We start from the raw sequence: 26,359 nt of genomic DNA on the forward strand, positions 1-26,359 counted from the left end.
GTCTACTTTCCGGACGATCGCCGAGGATTCCCCAGACCCGTTTCTACAACCATCCCCGGAGTAGACGAACCTCGAAATTTTCACGAAATTACCCAACGTTATAGACTAGCATGTAAGGTACTTCTCCCGGCTAATCCACAGCTTAGCAGGAAAGAAGAGGTCTACTGGAGGAAATTACGAGCCGGGGTCTTCGCAAACCCTTTATTAACAGCAAATGGCACCCCAAAGTATACGACTCTAGATGCAAGAACTGCAACGGCGTTGCGGACCTCGTCCACATGGCGTGGATGTGTCCCTCTCACAACAAACCTCATAGAAATACTGCATCCTGGGAGGTCCTACTACTCAGCTGGACCTCAAGCACTCGGTGCAAAGTCATCGGTCCCGCCTTAGAAGCCGCCGTGTCCCAAGGGATCCCGGCCGACTGATGGGGGGGGCACGGAGGTTACTCTATGCTTTTGACTGGTGCAAATAAAGTTTCTTATGTTTGTATGTACGTTGTGCCAACAAAAGGGTTGCTGGCATGCAAACTGTTGTGTGCAAGTATGCAGTGCCAGTGCAGCCCAGTATTGGGTTGAGTGAAGATTGCAATGGTGTGCACGAAAAGTACTTGAAGAAATAAGAGAGGCTGCATTTCAATGACAACAAGCACCATTAATGAGACCAAGCAATTGCCAGACAAAGCAGCATATTTAAGCTTTCCGACTTGCAAAACTACCTCCACAAGGCTTGCCCTTGGAACATGTACTATCTGCACCTCTGATGTTATTTGTCTGGAGGCGTCATCAGTTCACTTCAACACACAGCGGTTTGGTGTGGGTGGCTGCTGGCTGCAAGCCAGGTACTGCCAGGGCAAATGAAGCACAAACAAAATAAACGCCCAATTAAGATAGTATCAGTTTATGGAGGAAGGACACTTATGGCTTGACTAGATTTAGTGTCCCGTGGCTGCGCTTATTTAAAATAAGTGATTAGCTGATGGACTGAAATAGTGAGAATTGTGTGTTCAGGTTCAATTTTCGTGCTCCATTGTGGTCTTGCCATGCCTTTGACAAAACTGGCACCGAGCACTATAGTGCGTCCCAGCTTGGCCATGTCAGATTAACGACAGTGACATAGGTAACTAGAGTACGGAGGCGTGGAGAAGCCAGGTTTAGCGAAAGGCCTCTGGCCTCTGCATAGAAAAAGACCAGCCTAGTGTAGTCAAAAGTGGCGCTAAATGGCTGCTGAGCTAAGTCTTGGAGCAGTTGAAGAAAAGACCAAAAGGACGGTGGTCCATGCAGTTCTTCGCCAAAGAAAAAAATTTACTTTCACAAGATTGCACACCAGTCGCTGGCACGGTGATTTGGCTGGCTTTCCAGAGAGGTCTTGCTTGTGTTTGGCACGTGCGCAATTTGGCAAGGACAGCCGGGTGCATGGACAGCACTCTGCAAGGCTGCGGGTCCGTCGCGCCCACTGGCATCTCTACGGCGCTTGGAACTCCCTTTTCTCGGGTGAACTTTGGAGTTCCAAATTCGGGACTCGTCGAGCGGCATCTAACATGAAAAGAAAGTGGTTAGGTACTTTTCTGAGCAACGTTCCTACCCTGTGCTTTATTTTATTCATGCAGTTAATCATGCAGATATTCATGCATCACATCTGTGCACAATGTACCTCCCCTAAAGGGCTTTACATGTAATGGTTTTCAGGTTCCCAAACTGTGGTTGCCAAACTGCCGTTGGTGTAAATGGAACTCGCGTGAAGTGAAAGCCTCGTTATTCCCATGTTTAACAAAGCCTTTTCGCTCAGTCACCCCATTGTCCTTTGGACACTTGGAATGCCATTACATTACAACCCATTTCAGTAATACATGATATGCTGTATATAACACTAAGCAATAAAAAAAGTATTGTGTGCACATAGTGGAATAATGTACCAATTTATGGAGTTTTTGCATTACCCCATGAAAAAAAAGTGAAAAGCTGCTCTTTCGCTCGCTTCACTGTTCCATACGAGCTTGGAAACACCACTAGTTTAACAGTAATTTTGTGTGAATCCTACATGTAACATCCTGCACATTACGTTAGGATATGGCAAGAGGCTTGTTTTATCTATTTGTGGAGCTTTTCTCTCTTTCTTTTTGTCATTATGTGAGAAAAAACTATTTTTCAAATGTAGAGAATTTTAATGAGCACAGCTGAAGCCCTACATAATTGAAGTTCAGCCATAAACCAAATGAATTTCACAATATTGTAAAGTTGTAGTGTGAAAACACAGCAAAACATGTGAAGCAAAAATATTGGGAATTTGTAATTAGGGATCACCTTGTACACTGCAGGAACGCTTTGCAAGTTTACTTTTTCCAACGACACGGGCTTAGCATGTGTCAAGTTTCCTACATTGTTAGTACACGTGTAACTAAAGCGGGCCAATCGGGATGCCCTGCTGCATCGTCCCTTTTGTTCATAAATAGCAAGCTAAGGCAGTCCATACTGTTGCAACTGCGATAGCCACCTTTTCATTTCAATACCCGTGTTCATGGCTGATGGCTTTGCTCCAATGGATGCTCTTGATTGGCTTCGCACAGCAGTATCACCTGCCATTCACCATAGCAAGTGGAAGCACAGAAGGGCTAAACTCTAGGTGTTTCTGCAGTCTGGCACCACTGTGTGGTGATTGAAAGAGGGCTAACCTGCTGTGTGGTGTCGATGCTGTCGAAGATGTGCATTAACAAAGTAGAGAGAGAGCCCGTGATAAATCTTGAAGAGCAATAAGACTGCTAATACGTAGTGCCATTTTTGAAAATACACATATGGTAGACAGTTGGCCTCACCAAACATTTCGGTACACACACTGCTCTTTGAGATGTTCAAGCATGCACAGTTAGAACCCCAGCATCCTACATAGTTTTTTCCCACAAGGTGTACACGTGGCAGCAATGTTATGCAGGCCGCGTTGTTGGATGTTGCAGCTAGCACTCTGTTTAAGAACATTTGACTGCACATTTCCAAACGTGGCTCAACTACAATCATCCCCGTCCGTTAACGCACTAATGGCAGCCCATCTCTGGCCCACAGCCAGGCATGTGGAGATTTAGCTAACCAAACTTATTTTTGACAGCTTTGCTCGGAAAGTTTCATTCTTGTCATGTACAGCCTTTAGCTGAAGTTTATGGACCATGGGAGCAGTGGTCAAAACTAACCGCTGCACCGTCTGGTTGTGCGGCACCTGCTGTCAAGACGGCGGACAGCGCAGGAGTGGCCTCTATCCATATAGAACCCATGCCACTACCACTCGCTTTTTAGCGATTGTCTCGCACTCCGATAAATTGGCGCCAGGGGAAGCAGGCTGCTGGTCAACACACCTCTTGTGGAAACAGTACGTCATTGGTGGTACTGCTGCTTCGCTGGCAGAGCTGGTGCGCTAGTGCTTATCTCGTGCTGATAGCGTTTTATTTTGTTTTTCATCTCCTAGGTGTCATACATTTAGGCAGACAAAAATCAGTGCAGTCGGAAAAAAAAAATACAAAACACCATCTTTCCCCGTCTTTGAGATAGTGTACTTTTTTTTTTTCAAATTATTCATGCTAACCATACCCACTAAAATTTGCACAAATGTTGTGGTGTTTAGGTATGCATTGCAGCAATGTAAGAGACTTCATGTTTTGTACGCAGCATACGTACCATTTCGTAATGCTCGTAAACATCCAGCTTTGTAATCTTTCAAGTACTACAATGCAGCCACACACACATTTACTATTCAATGACTCCATTGCCCTATGAAATCCCATTGAACTGGGCAAAAGTTTTCAACTACCGAAGTCCATGCAAACTATATTCTTGAATTAGATTTATTTGAACTTTAAAACAGTGTTACGAGGGGACGAAGTGATACATGACGATGTGATTCCAGCCTCCGACGACAAAAGGAACTGTGGGTGGGTGTAGCCTAAGCGAGCTCCTTCATGGCCGACTTGTAAATAATGTAAATACATCGCTCATCATTTACCATGGTTCTTGTCACTTCTGTCCTGCCGCCACTTAACACAAGTGACAGTTTCTGTGATGTACAGTTAATGATTTTGCTCACCTTATAAGCAAATAAAATATTGTAGATAACACTCCACACTAAAGCAGAAAGTAAGAGGCATAACTTCCCATTTAGAAGAGATGCATGTACATCAGCTGACACAATATAAATTAGTGCCCGAAGTACTAGTTGCTGCCAATGGCAATTCATGCAATTCAGAAAAGTGCTAATAAGCAGGCAATGAGCCCTATGTACCCAAAGCATGCTAACCGTGACAGTGCCATGCAGCACATCAGGCGAGTCCTTGGTGTAAGAATATATTTTGGCATTGACACTGACCAGGCACCGCGGCGGAGAATGCGACTGTGTTCACTCTCTAGTAGCTGCACCGACCGTAGCAACACAAGGGCGCTCTGGAGCAGGGGCCAATCACTCGCGGAGCCCTAAGCGGGGCTACGCTATGCTAGAACTAGCTTTTTGTGTCGCAGTTTCTCCCGTGTTCTCCAGCTCATTGGTCGAGCTCCCTGGTCATTAGGTACTCTCAGGATTAAATGTCTGGAGGTCACAAGGTACTCGGGCTACTAACGCTGGTGTGAGCCCTGCGTTATTTGTGTCAATGAGACCACTTTTTGAAGAGAGAGAAAACTTTTATTCCAGCCACACAGCATCTACACGATATGCCATGGCACGGGATCAATTTACTTCACTCTGCAATCTCAAGGCCAGTTTACAACTGCTGTATATTTCGGCGTCACAAAACATGTTCATATGAAAGGCAGAAAACATGCCGGCAACGTTCATGACAAATATGAAGCTGCATAATATGCCCGACCCTAGAATGCTCGGTGGAGAATTTTGTGGCCCAACATTGTGGGCCAACAGGAATTATTTATATGTGACATTTGCCGGTCCCACTTAATTAACAGTCGCACAAGTATTTACCTCGGCCCGTGCACAACAACCGCTCCTCATCTTTGGTGTCAGTGTAAAAGACAAGTTTGGCAGGAAGAACGCCAGGGCATTTCCACTAACCATTTTCACGTTGCCTGTCCTCTCTCTTTTTTTGAACATTTACGTTAGGGCCTCAACCTTTCCAAAACACTGTGCTAGCCATTACAACATCGCGAATGCACTCTTGGTTTCCTTTTGATCCTCGAGGTCACGCGTATAGCAGCGGAGGCGTTCCACTACACGCACAACAGCACAGGTTTTATTCCTGGCGGATGCAGTACTTCTCATGCAGGTGAAATGCGAAAACGTCCTACAAGCTTCTGTGCACATTAAAGAATGTAAGGTAGGCGAAGCTAACCGTGTTCTTAACTAGCCGGTCATCACCTTCTCACAACGCTGACGCATTACAGTGCTCACGCAATGTTTGAATGCAAGTACAGGCAATTTTTTACCCGAATGTGGGTGCACGTGTGTTGAGGCCAACATTTGTATTAGGGGCTGGTATAGTTAACGATGCACTCACGAGCCATGCAGATGAACAAAACATTGGCTGTATATCTGCTCGCTTTGCTGCAATGTCATCGAAAGACGATAGTCTTCTGCAGCCCCTGCCACGAAAGTGCCTCTCCTCCCACCCCCGCCCACCTCTCACGCTGTTCCCTTCCTGTCTCAGTCATCCGCCATAACAGCCACCGGCGCCCTGGAGACTGGAGCCCTGGAATAGGGCCCCCAACCATGCCATAACAATCAACGAATATGATGAAGTTATTTCTCTCTCTCTCTCCCATGATAAATGCGATTGAGGTTTTCTATACTCAATTTTCCCGCATTCGCACTGCTGGCGCACCATCTGTTTGGACCTTGTTTTGCTATTTGGCTTGGTGCACGAGCCACAAACTCCAAGATAAAGCGCAAGTCCTTTTCATATTTCGTGGTTAAAATATTGTTTTGAACGCAAATAGTACGGCCATGTCTATTTTTAATTAAGGAATAGTGAAAAAAAAATATTATTTAGTTTTGTATTTGTTTTGCATCAAATATGCCTCACGTTTTCTTTTTGGTGAACAATGTTTACAAGTATGAAGTATGCGACCATATTTTGTGGTTTGGAAATGTTCTGCGTATATGAACATCGCATTCAAGAATTCCTTCATCTTTTGGCTGGGCGGCTGAATCGAGGGACAGACAGAAAGGCAGGCAGACCAAAATGTCACCATTTCAGAAACTTAAGAGCTACTCTCCATATCCTCACTGCTGTTCCTCCCATTCAACCGCTGCGGTGGCTCAGTGGCTAAGGCATTGCGCTGCTGAGCACGAGGACACGGGTTCGATTCCTGGCCACAGCGGCTGCTTTTCTGATGGAGGCAAAAAGCAAAAACGCCCGCATGTACGAGATTTCGGCATGCATTAAAGATCCCCAGGTGGTAAAAATTAATCCGGAGCCCTCCACTACGTACGGCGCGCCTCATCGCCCGCGTTGCATCAGCACGTTAAACCCTACAATCAAATCAATCAATCTTCCTCCCATTCATGCAGTTCCATCAAGTAAGACCCGAAGTATATCACAATGATTCGGTACCAACGCCAGCTTCAAGTCTCCAGTGCCCAACTGCAGCACAAACAAAAGTACACGCTCGAACGATCCAGCAACATCCGCATTACGGCCTCCACAGCTCGGCGACTGGACAGGACCCCGTGGCGCGGCGCCATCTGTCCGCGCTCAAAAGAAGTGCAGTGGGGTGGCGAAAAAGATCTAGTCACGCTGGCAGGTGCAGTGTCAACACCTAAATATTCTTACACCGTGGGCGAGTTCCACCCTTTTCAGAGATGGGGGTGCCCGGCAGTGCTCCCCTAGCTGGCACATTTCCCATGGCGCTGATTTATCAAAGCAAGAGGCAGTCGCCAAAAAGCAGGTGACAGTGGCCACGCCGGCACTGTGCGCAGGTGGCCAGATGACCAGATGGCCCATCGGTTAGTTTTGGCTCCCATGGTCTGTAAACTTAGGCTCATGGCTGTACATCATAGCAAGAAAACTACAAATGTCTTTTTCCGCAGTACTATAAGCATGACTGCAGCATGAAAATGCTAGAATGATTTCATGCTCATTCATAAACATCACTGTACAAGGGTCGAAAGTTGGGCAAGTTGGTATTGACGCATCTTAAAAATCCAACTGCGCGCAAATTAACGAGGACGTGAACACACTGAAGACACCACAAGCGCAGACTCACAACTGGTTTATTGTTACAAAAATCAGAACATTAAATACCCAGGCGCCCCACATACGTCACATTCTCAGCGCTATCGGCTGCACACACAAAAAAAATAAAAATAAAAATAAATAAAAACTCAGAAGCACACGAATGACAGATAATTCCGCGACGATAACACCATCACACATGAAATATCGCTGAATTCCTTTTTAGAACTGTTGTCCTTCTACCTGGCCTCCACTGTGGTCGAGTGGAAAGGAGGAGCATTTATTCAGAGGAGTGGCGTGTGCATAGGGTCCCGAGTGGCCCCTGTTCTCAGTAATATCTTTTTGGGAGGTGTGGATAGGTGTCTGAATGAGAAGCTTGAGGGGCTTGTTGTAAAAGTGTTCCGGTATGTGGATGATTTTCTGGTGGTGGTAGACAGGCCCTCCTGCAGAATTTGCCCCGACGTACTAAAGGTTTTCAAAGAGTGCGGTCAGGGTCTTCGATTTACCTTCGAATTACCTAGAGATAGAGTGCTCCAGTTTTTGGATTTAAGGATGACTTTCGGAGAAGGGCACATGTGCTACACGTACGCTCCCAGGTCTGTAAAAGCCCTTTTAAGCTTTGAGTCGGCGCACTCGAAAGTGGTGAAGCAGGGTATTGCACTTTCCTGCTTGAAGTCGGCCATTTCAAAATCGTGTGAGCATTCAATGCCCGATAGTGTCTTACAGCAGGTGGAGAAGCTAAAAAAAAAATCCGGGTACCCTGATCATGTTATTTCTAGAGCAAGTGAAAAGCTGGTAAAGTGGGTAAAGTCGGATAGGGAGGCCATACCACCAAAAGAAAAGCCGAAAAACTTTGTCGTGGTACCCTATGTTCACAAGATGTCACACGGTATAAAACGAGTGGCTGGGCGGTATGACGTAAAAATAGTGTTTTCAGCTCCTAATAAGTTAAGTAAGATCTGCCCAAAAGTGAACAAAAGGGCAGGAAAACGTCAAGGAGCATGTGGTATTAATCACAAAAAGAAGTTCGTCCAATGTGCTACGGGGGTTGTTTATTCCATACCACTTGTATGTGGCAAGGTATACATTGGCCAAACCGGGCGTTGTTTAAATACAAGACTTAAGGAACATAACTATTCAAAACAAAAATGGGACCTGAGCCACATGTCTTCCCATTGCCGCGCATGCGTTCCTGAATGTACCCCTGAATGTACCCCTGTGTTTGAGCGCACAACCATTTTATTCGGGCATAAGAATCAGCAGACAAGAGAAATTGTCGAAGCCAGACACATTTTAAAAGCTGGTTCACATTGTATTAGTCACCCATCTATTGCCTTGCTTAGTCGTGAAGTCGCCTACATAGATGGGGACTAAACATGATTTTGAAGCCTCTTCAGGGCATGCGTGGTGAAGAGGGGGAGGATATTTCATGTGTGATGGTGTTATCGTCGCGGAATCACTGTACCTTTTTTTATATGCCATAGAGGAAAAAAATAGACGTGCTCAAAATCTTTAAGAGCTGTACTAAAATCTACAAAGTCAATCTTGCACATCTCTTAAGGTCACCTAAGTTTAATTCCATGCATTATGTAAATCACGGGTTGTCTTTCATCTGCGACTGTCGTGCCCTACACTTCGTCATTTTGGAATGGAAGAAGTTATGTGTAGTTTAGATTGTTAATATGTTAGCAGGGTGTGCGAAAATTATACGTGGAAGTATGCTACCTGCAGTTGCGACAGAAAGGTTTGCCGTGTAGTGGCATCCTGACCACAAAGAGTATTTCAGCACATGCACTATGGGGAGCTGCTGGGTATATATTGTGTTTCCATTTAATAATTCAGTTGTTAGTCAGCGCCTGTCCTGTGCCTCCTGTGCCCCAGTGTTTTCTTCGGTTCTGGGCTGTTTTTAAGACAAATCCCTACCAACTAGCACAGTGTTCTGTTCTTCGGCGAGCATAAAGTATAACAAAGTATTTTGTGAACAAATTTTTCTCTGCCTCGGAAAACATTTTTTGGTGTTTCTGTGGGCTGTTTTCCATGCTAAAGTACATTTTAACACTCAGAGGCATGCTTCTCGCTGCTCCAAATACTATTTTTTTGGCTTCTGCAAAACCCCATTTTTTTATGCTCCAATGTAGACATTTTGTTGGTCCAAGAACTGCAACAAAATGGCTCTGGCCAATCACACCACATTGAAGGTTATATTGTTATAAGCGTTATGCAACGGGAAGAAATGAATAAAAAACATTAGCAAAATGTACTCAATGGAATGTAAAGGCAGGCACTGTGGTAGCCAGAGAGTGAGCAGTGCATGCAAGCCCTGATTAGATCGTCATTACCCTTGCCTACTGCTGGTAAGGTAGTAGACCTGTGCATGCGACTTCCCTTCTCTTTGTTTTTTTGCCTATGAGGATCTAAGCAGCCAGTTACATTAAGAGTTCGCTATGATGAGGTGTCACTGCTCTCCAGGCTGATGGCCATGTTCTTGCTGCACTTTACACGTCATCTTCAGAACCATTGCTCCAGTTTATTGATGCTGATTTGTTGGCATGTGTGAGTGGTCATTTCTTGCTTTCAAAGCGAGTTAATGCATATACAATAAATTTGCTAGAATAGTTTAGAATTAAAGAGAGTATTTTTTTAACCACCAATATGAAAGCTGAAATCTACAATTTCTCAGGTAAACTTGACAGCAAAGAAAAAAGGCTAATGTAAGGTCCTTTTTACAAGATTTTCTACGGCATAAAATGAACATAAAGAGACCAGCCAGCTGCTTTTAGCTTTATTGGACACCAGGCCTTGCCAAGCAGATCAATGAGAAGCTTTTTGCTTGGGATCAAATTTTATGTTTCAAAAATGAACAGCTTCTGTACGTGGAGGCAGCTTTCATCTCATTTGGTGACCTGACCTACAGTTTTAGTACCCTCAAGGCATGACTCATCTGATAAACTGATTATTACAATTCCACTCGAGCAACAACAACACAGTTTCATAGCCTTCATATTAAGCAATAGGAAGAAAACTCGGCGCATGGGGCTTGACTTATTTGATCCTCACTGGTGTGCACTGAAACTGGCAATGTCCTCACGAGACGGTGGTACGACGCATGCACTTTGCAACCCTCAGCTCATCAGGTGCAAATGTGTGACAAATGTGCAAACACCCATGAGCCAATGGTCACCACAAGCAGAAAAATTTAAGATCTAGGTTCCAACTTTCGCTAAGGGCATCTCATGCCTAATACATAAATGCATTGAGACCACAACTGGCACAATTGCATGACAATAAATGTATGCATTTGGCAAACTATCTTCCCCAATGTCACCGTTTCAATGAAGCGGGCACTTGCTATATTCCGCACGAGCGGCTCTGTTTAGGCCAAACTATGCGTGCTAGATCGTAAGATGTCAACATATTTCTTGCCTTGTTGCGTATGTGCTTCAGCAATGCCTCCATCGCAGGTGACCCACAACGCATCTTGAAATCTAGAGGCTCTTTTCCTGTCTGGAAGCAAAATCTCAGTGAAGTGACAAGCAGTGAGCAAAATGCACACCAAATGCAGCTCACCCTGTCAAGTGTGTGCTCAGAGCAGCCAGCATTGATGAGGTGCCTGACCAGGGGTTGGCCATTGCGCATGGCAAAGGCATAATGGAGCGCAGTGCGATGATGCTGTGGAGGACATGAGCGGCTGCTCAGTTGCCAAAAGGTGTCGGGCACAGTGAAGGCTGCCTACCTGATCCAACAGTGTGTCCACAGACTGACCAGAGGGTGTGTTTTGGAGAATTGCTTCAACAATCTGTGGCTGATTAAACAGCACAGCCCTGTGCAGGAGTGGCTGGCCATCACCCTGTAAAAGAAAAGAGAAAAAAAAGACGGCGCCTTTGTTCACACTCATTCAGTCACAAATAAAACTCAGCATCACTTCACTGTCCCTCTGAAGGGACCATGAAGACAACGTATAACTTCACTTCATTCGGAACAGCACCTCTCAGAAGACACTAGCGCCAATTAGGACACCGTTGGTCCAATAAAAAAAGCTATGTAACAAGAAAATACAGGAAGACATGGCCTACCTTTTGCGTGTGACGCAGTAAGGCTTATCTGAATGATTAGCTAATGCGAACAGGGTCAACCACAAATTACAAAAATGCTTTTTTGAACTTGCAGTTCAAGCTCATCCCCGGTGAAATTCAAAATTAATTTATTCTGACGTCGTAAGAAGAGTACAAATGGTCAGCACAACAACATACGGGCAATCATTGTGACTCTGAGGCAAATACTACAAGTAGCGTGAATGTTGCACCCCCTCCAAGTGTCTTTCATAACAGCACGACAGCATTTGAAATGGAAAGAATTGCACACAAATTGCTCTTGTCGTTTTCTCTGAGGAGCAAGAACAAAGATTGCCCAAAGCAAGAATGAAGCCCATGGCTGCACCGTCATACGGCATACCACACAATGAAAAGCTCTAGCGCAAGATTGTCCTAGAATTCATCGGGAATTTTCAACTATCTGCATGATTCCATCGAGTAAGTGCCTGTTTTTGGCTGCTCCCATCGGAGAAGCAGTCAACACAGTGACTTGCACAGTGAAGTGTCTGTGAATGGAATGCTGTTCCGTTTGCTCTGCATGCGAAGTGGAACTCTGTTTCTTTTAGAACCATTCAATCACATTGAGAACATTGTTGATCTAACAAGAACAGTCAAGTTGGTGATGACAAGGCGACACCTTTTCCCCCATCAAACAAGATTGCCCAGTGCGAATTACGACAGAAGGAGCAAATGGGTGCTCTCCCTGGCAACACGCCGTTAACAAAACATAAACAAAATGAATCCCAAGGCAAAGTTCATGGCAGTGTGATTGCTGACAAAGTTTTCTTTGTAACCAAGTATAGTCCTTACCTTTTCGCAGGCTTCCCAGCAAATGTTTGCTCTAAATACAGTTGAACTGTACGTTCGTAGTGTTTCAAATCTTTCATAGTCTCCATCTTCAACAGCTTTTGTGAGCCTTGAAATTTGTTCCTGAAAATTTTCATTTATTGTTAGTGCCACCCGAGTAGTACAATTTCTTGCCTGCGGATAAAGTTAAGTATTCAGTAGATGCAAACTTCTCTTCCAAGCTACCACAGCTTGCACTGTAATCTCCACAGAAGTACCGCATGGAAGCACAGACTGCCTCCTAGGGCTGGCATGACCACATTTTATAAATGTGAATTGTACACGTGTGCAAATATTCAACACATTGAATACTTTGCAAACAGCATTTCATTCAATTTGCAGTGCACCTAAATTTGTACCATTCAATGCGTTCAATTTTTTAAGTATATTTGAATATTACGAATAAATGGCCTGGCAATTTTACATGCGTTTTTCCAACTTCACTGCACAACATGCAGGTGGGAGGGGAAGGGGGGATCCTTATCACACAACACTGCAGCTGTGAGAAAACCTGCTGCTAATTAGCTGGACTGGAACGCCACTTGCACAATTAAAAAAATAAACAAGAAATTTTTGCCAATACAGGCACAAGCAAATAACCTGCTGAATGCCCAGCAATAAAATCTGATCGTACCAGCCACTGACACACCTACCATGCATCACCTCTTTTCAGTGACTGAGGGGAGTGCAATCAGTCAACGGTACTACACCCTGTATTCAGACTATGTCAGGGGTAAACTTGTATATATCCTTATGACAGTGCCTGACAAGCTTTTTGTTCCTCTGCTTTGCCACCCTGTCTTAAATTTCTATTTGCAAAGTTTTGCATCATTTTTCTTGTCAAGCGCAAGTACAAGAACACATGCAAGGTCCTGACCACCCAAATTATCTTATTTCAACAGCAGAGCTGTTTAAGCTTTTACCAGAAAACTCAGCCCAGGGAATAAAAACATCCCGGGAATAAAAAAGAAAGCGGACCTTCCACTTAGTGGTCTTCAACAGCTCTCCCTACTCTTTCTACATGAGGCTTACAGAGACCGGGTCCATGTCTACACGGATGGGTCGGTAACCACGTCCAGTTCTGCTGGTGCTGTTATAATACTACAAAAGTCAATCGACATTCATTTTGAGCTTTCAAACTCGATGACGTCAACCGCTTCTGAATTGACAGCTATTCGGGAGACCCTTCTATTCATCCAGTGGGAATCGCCAGAAAAATGGGTTTTGCTATGCAGCTCGAGGCCTGCTCTTCAGTGCATCCAGTCTGCCCTCCGCCGCGGCCCATACGAACAACTTGTTGCTGAAATCCAGTGCTTATATGATGCAGTAGTCAGGCATGGACATGATATTGTTTTCCAGTGGCTTGGTCCCACGCCACTGCGGAGTTACTGGGAACGAACATGCGGATAGAGCGGCTCACGGCACCTACAAAGGTGCAAGATTGACCTGCATCCCTCTATCACGCACTGGTGCAGCAAGGTCGCTGCAGTCCATTTCCCGCGAAGTCACTCTCGCTAAGTGGAACACACCAGAGTTCTCGAACGCTCATCTTTACTCGCTCGACCCCGATTTGCAGCGCCGCCTACCTAGTAATGTGCCACGCTCGGACGTCACCTTACTTTGTCGCCTGTGGCTAGGTGTTACCTTCACCAGTGCTTACTCCTACACCGTTGGAATGGCCAACAGCCCTGCTTGTGATGTGTGCGCCACCGACGAGACGATTGAACACCTTCTGTGCCATTGTGACCGATTCATAACGCCGAGGCAACAGCTCTCCACCACACTTCGCCGACTCGACGACCACCCCTTTACAGCACAGACAATTTTGTGTCATAGGCGTTGTCCGTCACAGGCCGGAAAGGCTACAAAAGTCTTACTTCGCTTTTTGAAGGACACGGGCCTGTCTGAACGATTGTAGGGACATTACCACAGTGCAGTGCCCTTAGCTCGCCAGTTTTATCAGTGTGCCGCCTTAGTTTTGTGCATTTTCTGGTTTTGTGTGCGTCCTTAGTACTGCCTTTGTAGTTGCCATGGTCACGCCTTGTGTTTTTTCTGATTTTCTTCCTCTGATTTTCTCCTTTAATATGTACTGCTGTCCATTCTTTCCCTTTCATTTCACGTATCCCCTCCCCCGAGTAAGGTAGCCAACCGGACAGTATCCTGGTTAACCTCCCTGCCTTTCCTGTACTGTTCCTTCCTTCTTTCTCATGTGCTGTTCTCCTCGCCAGTTCACGTGCATTCACACCTGAAGTGGGGGGGCACAGACACTGAGTTCACGGAGCCGGTTGCCGCGGGTTCTAGCGCGTGCTTATGCGATCCACTTTGGGAGAGATGTGAAAGCCTGCAGACAAAACGATCCGCGCTGCCAGTCATGGAGAGCCTTCAGCAGTGGACAAAACGATCCGCGCCTGACAGTCATGGAGAATTTTCAGCGGCAAGTTCAGAAATCCATGTGAGGTGCTACAGCCGGGTCTCCGACGAAGGGAGAAGGGCCGCCAGCTCTGCTGTTTCTCCATCCAGCCTTGCATTACTAGTGCAAGCTGCGCCAATAGTGCACACCTGCCAAGGACTCTGTCAGCGTGCCGGTGATGACCCACTGATGATCATTACTGGTGATGAAACTTGGATTTATGGGTACGACCCTGAGAAAAAGCAACAGCCTTCACAGTGGAAAAGCCCGTGAACCCCTAGGGGTAAATGTGAGGCTCCAGCTGGGACCAGCCTCACATTTACTGCTGGGCCCGTGACCGAAGAGAAAGGTGAGGCAAGTCCGCAGCTCGACCAATTGCATGCTCTTTTTTTAAGGGGGGGGGGCACGCGCGATGACTTCATCATAGCCCCGTGAGGCCTTGCCTCGCATCGTCACCAGAACCCACGACGCCCTGCAGACAACGCCTCATTGCGCACAACGTTTGGCGGGGACTTTCTTTGGATGTTTTCTTTAGAACTAGTATTTCTCTGTGTTATGTATTTTTGACGGAAATTTGAGGTGGGGTTTGCTTTCAAGTGAAATACTTTGTGGTTTGATGTGTATTGTGTTTTCTTAAGAATATATGCGTCTTTGTGCCGTTGCCAAGCACTCTCGTCTAGTTATTGGCACTGTGGCAAGTCCCAGTTGCCAATGAATACCTGAGAAGAACCTGCAGGGGGGTTTTCCTTCCCACACAAATTTTCAAGTTCGCCGCATTGCACATCCCTGGGGCCAGCCACTATCAATAGCCATTTCTACTGCCAAGTTTTAAGGCATCTGAGGAAGGAAGGACATTTGGGGAAAGCAACTGGATCTGTAACACATTTTCCGCAACAACTGTACACCCTGTCGCTGAGCTCTCCTCACACAAAAGTTCACCACCCGAAACATGCGGAGTGGAAATGCTCTCCTTAGGGCTTTTCTGCGATGGCCAGGAACCGTTTAGGTCGGACTAGGAGATGATGTTCCCCGACACCCAGATTAAGCGAGTTTTGCATAACGGGACGAACTGAGCCTGCAGCCACTGATGGCTTAGCGAGCTCATAGAGACACTGTCTCGGATCCAGGCTTGGAATAGCCAGTCTTGGAATAGCCAATAACAAAGCACGGTGTGTTGACTTCGCCTGCCTTCGAGCACATCCTTGGCACCTTCATGTGAGTCGATCATACCCTCATTATGTCGCAAAGTGAATTGCGGCTTTGGTTCACATGTTATAGTTCGCTGGCTGAGTAATGCAGCCTATTCATAGCTGCAGCTACCACATGTTCAAAAATCATCATTTTAACACCACTGCGAAGATCCAACGTGAATCACGGGAGTTGCTTGACGCACTTCGAAAAGAAGACTTTGGGTTCACATTCCAGTAACAGTGGGATTCCAGTAACACATTCCAGGAACACAGGGAGTGCTGTACATGTTGCTGTGCAGGCAGATCATATTGAAGGTGATGGTGTAAACAATAATAAATAAAGCACTTTTTTCTTGTAAACACAGCTAGTCTTGAAGCATCTTATACCACCTTGTGCCTATAACAAGCAAAAAATAAATTAAATTTGTACAGGAACTAATTGCATCCTGCTATTAGTTTATCCTTATCTAAGTTAACATTATAAAGGATAATTCCATAAGTAGCAATAATACACACCTGGTATGCTCTTACACCTTCCAGGTATTTGATGGTATCAGGTGCCAACTGGTCAAAGGAATCCTTTCGCAGTGGAAAAAGGTGGATGGAACCATTAATGGCCATACTTATATAGGTGGTTGACAGTACATGATTTATATGGCTCTTACTCTTGGGAAAAGGGTGGTAATGTGGTCATACCCACATAATACTAGAAGCTGTCGCTCATCGGGGTAGCTTGCGGCGTCTTTGACCCATTCCTTAACCACCTGGAGATGTCATGGAAAAAGGTATAAAGTGAACAGGAACGAATTCTTTCACACTGATAATGAACAGTGTCGTGAAACTATACCTTATCAATTGCTTCCACATAATCATAAAGCTGAGCCTGCTGAGCGATGTCCCTCACTGTCTTGTTTTCCTGGATAAAAAAAGATAAAAAGAAAACCATGCTCTACGCAGTAAACATGTGGACTAGCATTATATTATGACCAGCACCTGACACCTATATATTTCTATCAAAGCATTAACCATCAGAGCACCAATGTACCTAACAAAATGACACATGCCTCTTTTAGGGCCTGTGAAAGATCCGGGTTGATTGGCCTTGTTCGTGAAATTTATACAAGAGATTATCATAGATTACATTGATGGTTCGTTTAAGTATTGGCTTTGATGTAGGGCTGTGCAAATAGTCGTAACTTCCCAGTATTGACATGAATACTATGATATTTGATGTCACTTAGAATTGAACAGCTATAGTGTATCAAAATATTTCCGAAGTGTTCCGAAGACTGAAAAGAAGACAACTATTTCAATGAACTCAGATACAAAGAATTACACTAACATTTGAGCTGATAAAAAATTATTCGAACAAAATTATTAGGCATTCACTTTGAAGCCAAAAATCATTATTTGCCCATTTGATGCAATTTGGAAATCAGGTTTTGGATATCTTATGGCAATGTTAACCTGGCCCAGGGTTTGACGATGCATTGGAGATGCTCTGTGGCTGAGATTTGTTTGTGACTTTTAAAGATGACATTAAGTGAAGTTATGAAGACGCTATTTCTCTTGAGCTCACTGCCATGATATGTTCTGCATTCATGAGGTCCCTGGGTACAAGCACGCATGACTAACATGGTCAGGCTGGACCACTGCAGGCCCCTTTGCCGTTCGCTTGGGCATCTACAAGTGGGGAAACTCGTGTGACGGCTATTTTAATCCCAATTCCACATCGCCTTTCCCACACAGCCCGTACCTCTTCTTCATTCTCTGGTTTTTTCATGCATCTGACACCACTCCTAAAATGTACACTTTTGACCCCACACTGCACCTTCCAATTCTTTACATAAGTCAATGGCACAGCATCACTGGCACTTTTGGCAACTCGGGGGGCTTGCACTACGTACATAGGCTTGGCCTGCAGAAAAAGCCCTGTTGCAAGGCAGCTATAGGTATCTTAATAAGGTACATCTACTTGAATTTTGTGGGGGAAAATTACCAATGCATATTGCTTGTGTATGTTACTCTCTTCAGGGACCTGTGGCCTTTCTAGTAATTATAAATACACTACGGCATTTGATTTTCATTCCATGCCTATCACATGCTCTTGCCATTCAAAAATTTTGTGCCTAGACTTAGTGTACATACGCTTTTTTCTCCTGAGAAAGCTACACTTGAACATCACATACAATCAGCGCATTTGAAACAGCTGCATGATCATCTGTCTAGGACTTGTGGAAGATCTCACCCGATTCCGTCCAGCGAGCAACTGAGCGCCACCCCTGTAGATAAGAATTTCAAATGTGCCAGGAGGTACCCTTCTTTCAAGGGCAACTTCCAAAATTGTGCTGCTCTGTGCCGAGAAAAAGAGCACCTGGTCAGTACACTGATACTCTGGATACTGGCAACATATATGCACGTATGAAGACTTTACTTTGTACAGTAGCCTTCTGATCAGTTCACGCTGGCCAGGCAAGTTTTGGGGCATCAAGGCATCCGCCAACTCCATGCTGAGGTCCACAGTAAGAGCCGAGAAAAGGACAGGAATCTCTTGCTGTGGGGAAAAAATGGAGGATTTTTAGGCAGGGGAAATACTTTAAGAAGCAATCTGAGCACTCACATTGTCTGCATCACGCATAAGTGTAAAGATGTGGCAGCCAGCGAGTACAAGAAGCCTCACAATGTCGGCGTCCTTGTTAGCAATGGCATAATAGAGAATGGGAGCACCATGGTCACTCTGCAAGTGAGATGGATAAACATTTCCACAATGCTCTTTGCCAAACACATGCAATGAGAGAGACACACACCATAAACACCAAGATGTGTACAAGCATACCTACGAGAAAATGGTACCTGGTCCCAGCTGGTTTATGGTTATTTTCCCAGCTGGGCCCAGCATTGCCACACAAAACTACTATTCACAAAGACAAAATGGAACACGCAAATTCCAAAATTATGCTTCTTGGAGGTCAAATAATGCCATGGTTAGGTATACATATTCCGATGATGATACTACTACATAACATTACAAAGAGACTGCGCAGTCTGTGTTTCAGTTCATGTTTTTGTGCTCGCATTTTATTTGTATATGTACAGATCATGCACTACAGTTGTAAGGAAGTTAATACAGCTGCACGCACACTTCGACTGCTAAAATTCCTAGACTTCTCAAGTTTGATCATAAATGCAGTCAAGCCCATAGGCAGCCATGGGACATTTATTAGTTTAAAACTGCAGTAGTTTAAAACTGCAGTTTGTAATATGTGGGCTCTTACTGCCCTAAGAGATACTGTGATGGTCATTTATTCATGATAAGGTGACCTCGTTATAAGTGGGCCTACAATTGGCTTGACTGTGCTGATACTGCTTTGGTGGTTCAAATTCATGAGTACGTGATACAGTTCAAATAATTTTGAAGCAAATAGTATTCATGGTTGTAGTTCATGCAGGAAGAACTAAACTCGAAATCAGAAATATGCATTTCTGAGCACCTGCAAAGTGGCCTGTGTCAGCCAACTTTTGGGCAACAGCAGCAGCATAAAAGTTGACCAGGTGCTTATGGGCCTTTGGTGAAATGTTCTTAATACTCAAGCTATCACCGTGAAGACCAATAAATGTGCGTTGCAGTGCGCTGATCACATATATAAAATAAATTCTAGTTAACCTTTTGTCAAATCTTCTGAAAAAACTTCATAATAGATGCTTTTCATTTTTATACAACCCTGAGGAAACAAGGAGTGCATAAAGGTTGTTTCACATCTCTAGATCTCCTAATTTGAAAGTTACATAACCTGAAAACTCATAATTGAAGAAAGAAGCATAAATTTTAATTTCGGTTTTTCAGTGATGAATTTTGGGCTTGCATAACTTATGAAGCAACATAACTAGAACTGAGAAACAGCCCTTATTTCGCTCCTAGGTTCCTATAGATTATGGTTCCATAGAAATCATAAGGTCCCATTGAACAGCTTTTTCTAAAAAATTGAAAAATCTTTAACTAAATCTATACTCCAAACTATATTCATTTTATGCATGATTTTAGTTCATATCTGTGACCAGCACATTTCAACACACGTCTTCCCTATTTTCACATCAGTTGCTCAAATATGTTTTAAATGCGCAAGCATTTCCGTGTGGACTCAATGAGGAATCCTGTCTGTCCGTCTGTAGTGTTTGGTGTGCCAACTTTCATCTCATACAAACATGCCATTATTAAAAGGCCCCAGGCCCTACATACTTCCATGTAGGACCGCTCATATTGCCACTAAATAAATATCTTCTCATCAAAGCGTTTGTGCATAGTAGTATTGAAGCCGAAATCAAAGAAACTCAGTGTACAGCACTCTCTGCAACACAGAAGGTGTTTTAGGGGGGTATTTGATATGCCTTCATATTTTCATATTTATTGATTGTAGGGTTCAACGTTCTTACGCTACACAGGCAATGAGGTGCGCCGTAGTGGAGGGCTGCAGATTAATTTTGACCACCTGGGACTCTTTAACGTGCACCGCATATTTTCATATAAAACCTCTTCTATTGCCTCTGGAAAAATTGTCTTTCCAGCCGTGCATCTGTATAAAGTAGCGAAGCCGGCTTTAAAAGGTGTCTGTGTACCCTCTGTAGGGATGCATGGAATCTTTAAAAAGCTGCAAGGGCCTTCATACTTTGCTATCAAACCCCCAAAAAACTCGTTCGCAGTAATCCATCTGTGTAATAGTGAAAACGACTTCAAAGGGGCTCAATGTTTGGCAGAGCAGCTTACACATTTATCCAACAATTCCTACTTGGGAGTACCTGCAAATTTTTCTTTAAATTCAAAGACCCGTGAGCCTATTTGTGCAGTGAGGGAGGGTTGTCAACAGCTTCATTTAGAATAGTACCACCTGGCTGATGACGTTTCGAATAATCACGGCTTGGAAAGCTGTACCAGAGCATTCCACTCATAGCTCACGCTTGTTACAATTACAGATATGGACGCCACGAGCATAAGAAACAATCATTTTCCTGGTTTTATTAGGTTGCCCCGTGCACTCTGAATGGGGGTCAATCGTAGCTGGTAATAACAGCACACGGCTCCCAGACGCCCTGACAAGCCAGCCGGGATAAAGTGTGCACAACCATGAGTGGCACAGCCCTTTCTACAACTGTGTGACCACTGCAAGTGGCCGCATATCATGTGTCAGCATACAGCTGTGCCAAAATTTGGTCGCAAGCAACTGTTAACATGAACTTGCAAAATAAAACCAAACAGACAGTTCTAGTCAACCCTTTGTCTCTTGGTCTGTTATGTGGGTCCAATGCAGCTTGGCACAGCTACTATTTGTATGTCTGCCATTATTGCTGTGGACAGTGCATTGAAATGCTGCAAGATATGTTGAAGGCCATTTGTTTAGGCAAGCTACACAAAAAAGTCAGCAAAGGAATTGTAAAGGGCACAGAAGCGTGTAGGTAATAAACCTTTTTCAAGTCCTTGGGTCACCCACTCGGACATCTAACTTGCTATTTCTACTTATGACCGAACGCAAAACACCAAATGGAACAGGGCGCCGCCCATGAGAGCATATCCCCATGAGCTTGCCATTGACAGAGGATCACTGAGTTTTTTAGAGATGTCATATAAGGAAACAACACCTAGCAGTTTTGCAATATGGACTGTTAAACGTGTTGGTACTGGAACTTGGAAAACATGGGGAAACTAACAGAAAAGGACATGGGGGCAATACGACAATGCAGCGCATTAACTTTTAACTGTTTATTCAAGTAAGAAAACTGAAATAATACTGGAACAATCATGAGAACCTTAGCCAACAAAAGAACTTTCTTGCTGCTTCCCAAAAACTTTTACTGCCAGGTTGCTGCTGAGACTTGTGGCATTGGTTTTTTTAACAGCAGAGCTGTTTATGCTTTTAGTTCCACCGTATAGCGTTACCATAAAAAAAATACCAAGAAAAAAGCAGAGCGCACGTGCACGTGCGCCTCGTGAGGAGCGCCTGGTGTCGGCCAGGCCTGCGTGTGGGCCTGCGCCACGTGATGAGCTTGGAAAAAAAAAATACTAATAACGAGAAAAAATACCAAACACACATGAGCGTGGGCCTCAAAAACACTCTGCCCAGCATTCGTGGCGTGATATCTCGCGTGCTCTTCTACTCGCCCATTCACCTGCGTTTGTGTCTCAAGTGGGAACACATCAGACGCCGAGTTTGCATTACAGACACAGAGTTTGCAAAGCCGGTTGCCGCCGGTTGTAGCGCATGCTAACATGATGCACTTCGGGAGAGATGTGGAAGGCTGCGGACAAAAGGGTCTGGGCCTGCCGGTCATGGAGAACTTTCAGCGGCATGTGAGGAGCAACAGCCGGGTCTCCGACGAAGGGAGAGGGGCCGCCAGCTCTGCTGTTACTCCAGCCTTGCACCTCTAGTGCAAGCTGCGCCAATTTTTTTTTTTTTAATACTGTCAGCTTCAATTATTTCACCTGAGAGTCTTATCTTTACAACAAGTTAATGAACAGCTGAAAGCTAGCGCACTGTGTTGTGTCCCTCCTCCCACGTACTTGTTCATTAGTGCTGCCATGTTCTGAAAAGCAGTTGTCCGAGTTGCAATAAAAACTCTAAACAATGAGATACAATTAATGTACTGTAAATTTTGTGCTCATTGTCAAAGCCTGGTTCTAAACAACCTCTTTTGGCAATCAGGGCTCGCATATCTAAGCATATTTTGATTCTGGTTCAGACGAATTGCCCACAAACGACACAACAGTTCAGATCACCATAAGATACCCTTGAGATATATTGCACCAGGTAAGTGCGTGCATCTACTTTTAAGCAAAAAAAAACCTTACTAGTTTAGGAAGTTGAGAGTTGCAAAAAAAAAAAAGGCATGTTGCTAACAATAAAAAAAAATGCAGCAAGAAACAAGTGCATGTTTAGTCACACCCAATCCTGGCAGTTTCTTATGACTTGATATTACCTGAATTGATGGGAAATCAAGCTTCTTAAAGTTTGGGAAGCAAAAACTTGCAATGTGTACACAGCTTACATTTTTAGGGTGAGACCACTACTGGAGTTTACCTCTGTTTGTATGAAGCATCACCTTATCTAGTGGCATGAAGAAAAAAAAAGCTGTCGGGACCAGCATCAAACCTGGGCGCCCTCAATTATGGAGCTGATCAATGCCTTGCCAACCACGACACACCAGCTGGACGTCCACTACTATAAGCAAAGCGTTAGGCGTCATGTGTGCGCAGCATGCTGCTACAGATGCTGCTGCCTCGCTTTGTGTGCAACAATGCTTGCATGTGTATGCGCGAAATAAATATGGAAAGTAAATCAGGCAATGCCTGCTCAAAACCCAAACCCTTGTAACCACAAAACAAAACACATATCCACATAAAGGATGGGCCGAAAATTGCGATGCTGATACCTTACTCGTACTTTACCTAGAGGGTGTATCTTACTAGCGAATTTTTAAAGCCTAGGCAATTTGATTGTGATATAAATTGCAATTATGGCAGCCTTATCTGACTAGGACGTAAGTCTAAAGAAGCAGCTACATTTTGGTAGGACAAACTAGTCAGCAGGCATCATTTTGCCTTTTCTATGCACTTGCTGTGGTCAAATTAACCATGTATCAAAGTTTGGGCATAAAGTGAAGATATGTGCATTTATGCATAGTAATCATTATTGGTTACTATAGCTAGCAAGTAAGGTGCAATGTGCTGAACAGTTGGAATTCAACTACAACATCTTAAATGTTGAAGATGGCAGTTGCAATATCCTAAACAAATTGCCTGCACTCACCATGTTTCGCAGGTCCAAGTTCAAGTTGTGTCGTTCTGTGCAAAGAATTTCTCTCACTTTCTCAACTTTCCTTGCAAGCACATGATGGACTAACCGCTGCAAAATAAATGCATTTCTCTAATTACACATAACCGATAAATAATTCACATAAAACTGCTTTCTTGCTTGTGAAGTAATGTTTTTGAACAGATATAAGATAAAAATAATGCATGGTCCATAAATGAAATTTCTTTAATGGTATTTCCATGCGCACTGATGAAAACAGTAAATTCACGTGAATAAACTTCCATATAAAAATTAAGTCAAAAGTTGCTCAAAAAAGAAATTTATTCCTGTTTGTGCTGCCTCACCAAAATTGCATTCCACCCCAGACTTCAAATGAAGTGACAGAGCATGCAAACTCAGCTCCATGTGCACTACCATTGAGGGCTCGACTCCAAGTATCAAGGTTATAATTTCTTCATGTCCAGATTCCAAGGCAAGCTCCTTAAGACTGCAACCATTCTGAAAGATAGGTGAGAGAATTTGTGACAGAAGTTTATAATGCCGGGACATCTTGGTTTTTGTTACCTTGAACTCACCTGGAAGACGTCAGTGCGACACCACATGTTTACTATTCTACGTACGTCTGCTATGGAACGCTGTTGAATGGCATTGCATAGGCCAGGCTACAAAGAAACATATGATAGTGAGCAAACTGTGCAAGTTTTATCCAGACAATAAGTTTACCTTAAATTTACTAAGCACCTCTTGCAGTGAAATAGGTACCACAGCATCCTAAAAACAAGAAGCAAGGAATTCAGGGTCCCAAAGTCTTTTGTACTAGTAGCAACACTCTTCTTTGCGCAGCGTAACACATGCCCGCAAGAATACTTACACATATGTCACTTGGTGGGTTTGGAGCACACTGAAGAAAGGTTTTAAGAAGGTACGGGTCCGAATACTGGATGGCATAGTGCATAGGAGTCTTGCCTTCCTAAAGTAAAGGTTACACACATTTACATTCTTTTCTCCCGTTGTATTTACCAAGACACTGGTAAGCTGATGGGTCATTGAATAAAGACGTTAGTCTGGATCTGAGTTATAAATAGGAATTATAACCTTTCTAGCTAGGAAAAAGCTGTGCCAGGCAGAATAAAGATGAAAGCACCCTGAAAAATGTTGAATATCTACACCCCAGAGTAACAAAAAAAAATAACGTGAGCACACCATAAACATGGTGAGTACCGTAATTGGGATACTAATGGTTCACTTCACAGTTACTGATTAATCTTTCAAGCAGAACAAATAATAGGATCTATGCACAGCCATTGAAAGTTCCCCTAATGGACACGTCTTTGAGCTTAGTTACCCAACTACTCAAATGCTGATGGGCACATTGGCTAATTTCGTACTGCGTGCTAGGTCAGACAGCGCACGAAGACAGAGATGACAGAAAAACACACTGGGCCAGCCTGGCAGCTGGCCAAGTAATAATGTGATGAAACCAAAGCCACGAAGTCAGCCCTTAGATTTTGCTCTGGGGTGAAAAATAATGTTCCAGTTTTGTTTGGGCTTTCTTTTTGTTTCGTTTTCAGATCTTCATTCCAGCAACGTTGTAACACCATGGTTAAGAGTACGTGCTTGTGGCCATGGCCAGCAAGTTCCCACAAGGCTTGTGAAAAGCGACTTACTCTCTTTTTGTCCTTCCATCTTGGGCAGAGTTTCATACTAATATAGAGCAAAATTCATGTCATACTAATATAGTATGGAACTATGCTATACCCAGGCGGCTGAAATTTTTGGACACTAACGCGTTTACCTGAATTTCGCGGTTGAGGTCTCAGCAGTTAAGCTGGGCCGATTCATGTAGGAACCTAAGATGGTAACGCTTCTTTTGTATTTTCTTGTAGATGCATGTTTTCAGCATGATTAGTATTGTTTTTAAATTGCACCGCTGCTGAAGGCCCACGGACGACCATGAGGTTTTAGAAAAAAGACGTTATTACTCGGCTGAGAAATTCATGTACAAACCAGAGGAGCGATTCAGTTATAGACACACTTACCCCGTCGCGTTGATTGGGACTCAGCCCCTCGGCACAGAGCATGTATATAATATTCCGCCTGGATCGCTGCCTGATACTGTCGTCTTCTGGGGACAGGCTCGCAAATTTTTGTTTAGACAAAATGTGCAGATAGTTCTCGCCTTTCTGAAACGAAAAGGCGGAAAGGAGTTCAGAAGAGGTCATCCACAGCACGCGACGTCGTAGTACTCACCTCGTTGATGACTGTGCATGAAACACTGCAGTCTAGAAGTTTACGAACGACTGACTCGTTGCCTGTTGTGATCGCATTAAACATTTCAGATTCCTTAACGGCCCATGAAAGGAGAAACGGTTCATTATTAAACACCACACTCACAAGCTGCGAAAGTTCGCTTCTCCGCACAACCGAAAGTATGTGCAGAAAAGCTAACTTTTCAAAACCCTCACCTGCATGTTTGAGGCGCAATCGAGTCTGACATTTGAGTAGATTGGTACAATCACACGAACTTGGAAATTTTGCTAAAGCAGACACTACATGCATGATATTTTCAAGCTTTGGAAGCGCAGTCTCATTTCAAGACGCCATACAATACTTGCGTTTCCCCGTTGGGGCTTTTCTTTCCTTCATGCATTTCTCCATGCATGTTTTCTATGTTCACGTTTGTGCGCGCGCGCACATGTGCACGATTTTCGTTGAGGCTTTCCTTCGTTTTAGTCAGTAGCTATTGTGCAACCGAAGCTTTCCTACGGGATGGTGCTTACGGTAGGTATTCGCGTGTTAGCGCCAGAGAAGAAAATTGTCTAGGGACAATCTAGGGAAGCTTTCTTTTCTCTGCGTCTAGA

The 26,359-nt window shown here is 44.2% G+C and overlaps 1 protein-coding gene across 3 annotated transcripts; it reads right to left on the reverse strand.

Annotated features, from left to right (window-relative positions):
- Window positions 1-398: 398 nt before the first annotated feature.
- LOC144154892 (uncharacterized) lies at window positions 399-26,359 on the reverse strand. 3 transcript variants are annotated; one of them, XM_077685988.1, is made up of 19 exons: window positions 25,964-26,359; window positions 25,749-25,841; window positions 25,538-25,681; window positions 24,370-24,468; window positions 24,222-24,269; window positions 24,074-24,160; window positions 23,913-23,996; window positions 23,493-23,588; window positions 18,317-18,433; window positions 18,131-18,250; window positions 17,945-18,049; window positions 16,544-16,612; window positions 16,362-16,460; window positions 16,213-16,275; window positions 12,061-12,180; window positions 10,893-11,006; window positions 10,727-10,828; window positions 10,583-10,663; window positions 404-1,535 (listed from the first exon to the last, which is right to left on the reverse strand). In XM_077685988.1, exons 1-19 carry the CDS (start codon window positions 25,967-25,969, stop codon window positions 1,311-1,313), a joined length of 1,872 nt encoding a protein of 623 aa, XP_077542114.1. In that variant the 5' UTR covers window positions 25,970-26,359; the 3' UTR covers window positions 404-1,310. The 3 variants fall into 3 exon arrangements, with proteins under 3 accessions (XP_077542115.1, XP_077542116.1, XP_077542114.1); XM_077685989.1 differs by lacking the exons at window positions 25,538-25,681; window positions 25,749-25,841; window positions 25,964-26,359 and adding an exon at window positions 25,166-25,451 and having other exon boundaries at window positions 399-1,535; XM_077685990.1 differs by lacking the exons at window positions 25,749-25,841; window positions 25,964-26,359 and having other exon boundaries at window positions 400-1,535; window positions 24,370-24,464; window positions 25,538-25,676.

Source organism: Haemaphysalis longicornis, unplaced genomic scaffold, assembly GCF_048455015.1.
Source record: "Haemaphysalis longicornis isolate Haplotype H1 unplaced genomic scaffold, Haemaphysalis longicornis Haplotype H1 scaffold_1, whole genome shotgun sequence".
Taxonomy (NCBI): domain Eukaryota; kingdom Metazoa; phylum Arthropoda; class Arachnida; order Ixodida; family Ixodidae; genus Haemaphysalis; species Haemaphysalis longicornis.

What these genes read in the sequence shown, in the direction of transcription:
- LOC144154892 (XM_077685988.1), bottom strand. An exon ending in GTCGCACTGACGTCTTCCAG is followed by an intron (nt 23,997 to 24,073) that starts GTGAGTTCAAGG and finishes CCTATCTTTCAG; the next exon opens with AATGGTTGCAGTCTTAAGGA. An exon ending in TGAAGCACATACGCAACAAG is followed by an intron (nt 1,536 to 10,582) that starts GCAAGAAATATG and finishes TTTTCATGTTAG; the next exon opens with ATGCCGCTCGACGAGTCCCG.